This window comes from Dipodomys ordii, unplaced genomic scaffold, assembly GCF_000151885.1.
Source record: "Dipodomys ordii isolate 6190 unplaced genomic scaffold, Dord_2.0 Scaffold2524, whole genome shotgun sequence".
Taxonomy (NCBI): Eukaryota; Metazoa; Chordata; class Mammalia; order Rodentia; family Heteromyidae; genus Dipodomys; species Dipodomys ordii.
In genome coordinates, this window is record NW_012269740.1 from 8,922 (window position 1) to 11,027 (window position 2,106).

Below are 2,106 nucleotides of genomic sequence, written 5' to 3' on the forward strand. Positions count from 1 at the left end.
CCCTCAGCTCTTCAGCTCAAGGCTAGCGCTGTACCACTTGAGCCACAGCGCCACTTCTGGCTTTTTTTTTTCTGCTTATGTGGTGCTGAGGAATCGAACCCAGGGCCTCAGGCATGCAAGGCAAGCGCTCTACCACTGAGCCACCTTCCTAGCCCCTCTTCCTAGCCTGGGCTGGCTTTGAACTACAATCCCCTGATCTCAGCCTCCCGAGTAGCTAGGATTATAGACATGAGCCAACTTTACCACCATTAGGTGCCCAGTTAGACAGAATCTTTTTACTCATGTATTTTGATTATTGAGGGTTCACATATAGATTCAGATCTCTGATCAGCCATTCTAGGTTTCTTTCTCCTAGTCACTTTGCTGTTTCCAGCCCTCTGTTCTCTGCATTCTTTCTTCCAGTCAAGAACCCTATTGAGGCTAGTGTGCTTATGGCTGAAGCCTCACTGGCACGGAAGCAGCGGAAAACGCATACTACCTTTATTCCACTGATGCTCAATGAGATGCCACAGGTTGGAGATCTGGTGGGCCTTGATGCTGAGTTTGTCACTCTTAATGAGGTAACCTAAGACTGAAAGAATGGAACATTAGAACAGAATGATAAGGCTACTAGGAAATGTAAACATTTCTCTGATGTCCTTATTAATTCTTGTCAGGAAGAAGCAGAACTACGTAGCGATGGTACCAAATCTACCATTAAACCAAGCCAGATGTCAGTAGCTAGAATCACCTGTGTTCGGGGCCAAGGACCCAATGAGGGTATCCCCTTCATTGATGATTACATCTCCACCCAGGAGCAGGTATTAAGATGTGGAGGTGCTATGGGACAAGACTCGGTACATAGAATGCTCCTGGGAATCCAGGAAACATGGTGGGAGACTGCACCGAACATCCTGCATGATTTGTCCTTTACTCCTAGGTGGTGGACTACTTGACTCAGTACTCTGGGATAAAGCCAGGAGACCTTGATGCCAAAATTTCCTCCAAGCACCTCACAACTCTCAAGTCTACCTATTTAAAGCTTCGTTTTCTCATTGATATTGGAGTCAAATTTGTGGGTCATGGCCTACAGAAGGACTTCCGAGTCATCAACCTTATGGTTTGAACTTTTCATCACTTTTGAGAGTGGACCCTTTAGAGAATGGGAAATTATAGATCCCTTACTTTGTTATCTACTCTTTTATTCCTCCAGGTGCCCAAGGACCAAGTCCTTGACACTGTCTACCTATTCCACATGCCACGAAAACGAATGATTTCCCTGCGGTTCCTTGCTTGGTACTTTCTGGGTGAGTTGCTCCACTTTGTAGGCTCCTGTGGTGCTGTGTTCTGCTGAGGCAGGGCCATCTCCAGTTCAAGATTAGCCTGGGCTACATAGACCCTGATTGTTATTAGAGAACAAAGGGTGACTAAGGAGGATCCTGAGTTAGTGGGACTTATTAATGGTTTTAATTAGCTTTAATATCCCTTTGCCTTAGGGAAGGTGTTGAACTTAAGGGCAGACATGTTTATTATTTTCTGATAATCAGGCTCAGAGTAGGAAACATGTTCCTACCACCTTTTATTAGGTAGAAACTATTCCACTTCCACTTTTACTAGACCTGAAGATTCAAGGGGAGACCCATGACAGTATTGAGGATGCCCGCACAGCCCTTCAACTCTACCGAAAGTATCTGGAGCTAAGCAAGAATGGCACTGAACCTGAATCTTTCCACAAAGTGCTCAAGAGTCTTTATGAGAAGGGCCGAAAGATGGACTGGAAAGTACCTGAACCTGAGAGCCAGACAAGTCCCAAGAGTAAGGCTTGGGATGGGACAGGGAAAACAGATCTGGGTAGGTTTTAACTGAATATATAGATTGTACGCACTACAATAATGTTGATTCTAACAGTACTACCCCAACTTATGTTTGTAAAACAAAATTTAACAATTACAAATCGCTTAATCCTCGGGCTGGGAAGGTGGCTCAGTGGTAGAGCGCTTGCCTTGCATGCATGAGGCCCTGGGTTTGATTCCCCAGCACCACATAAGCAAAAAGAAAAAAGCCAGAAGTGGCACTGTGGCTCAAGTGGTAGAGCACTAGCCTTGAGCTGAAGAGCTGAGGGACAGC

General features: G+C 45.4%; 1 protein-coding gene across 1 annotated transcript; it reads left to right on the forward strand.

The window, feature by feature from the left end:
• Positions 1-355: 355 nt before the first annotated feature.
• LOC106002060 (PAB-dependent poly(A)-specific ribonuclease subunit PAN2-like) lies at positions 356-1,879 on the forward strand (the record flags this gene model as incomplete). The annotated part of the gene is made up of 5 exons (XM_013036984.1): positions 356-560; positions 657-800; positions 920-1,099; positions 1,193-1,286; positions 1,597-1,879. Coding segments are annotated over 5 exons (868 nt in total), but the record flags the coding sequence as incomplete, so codon positions are not given.
• Positions 1,880-2,106: the final 227 nt, after the last annotated feature.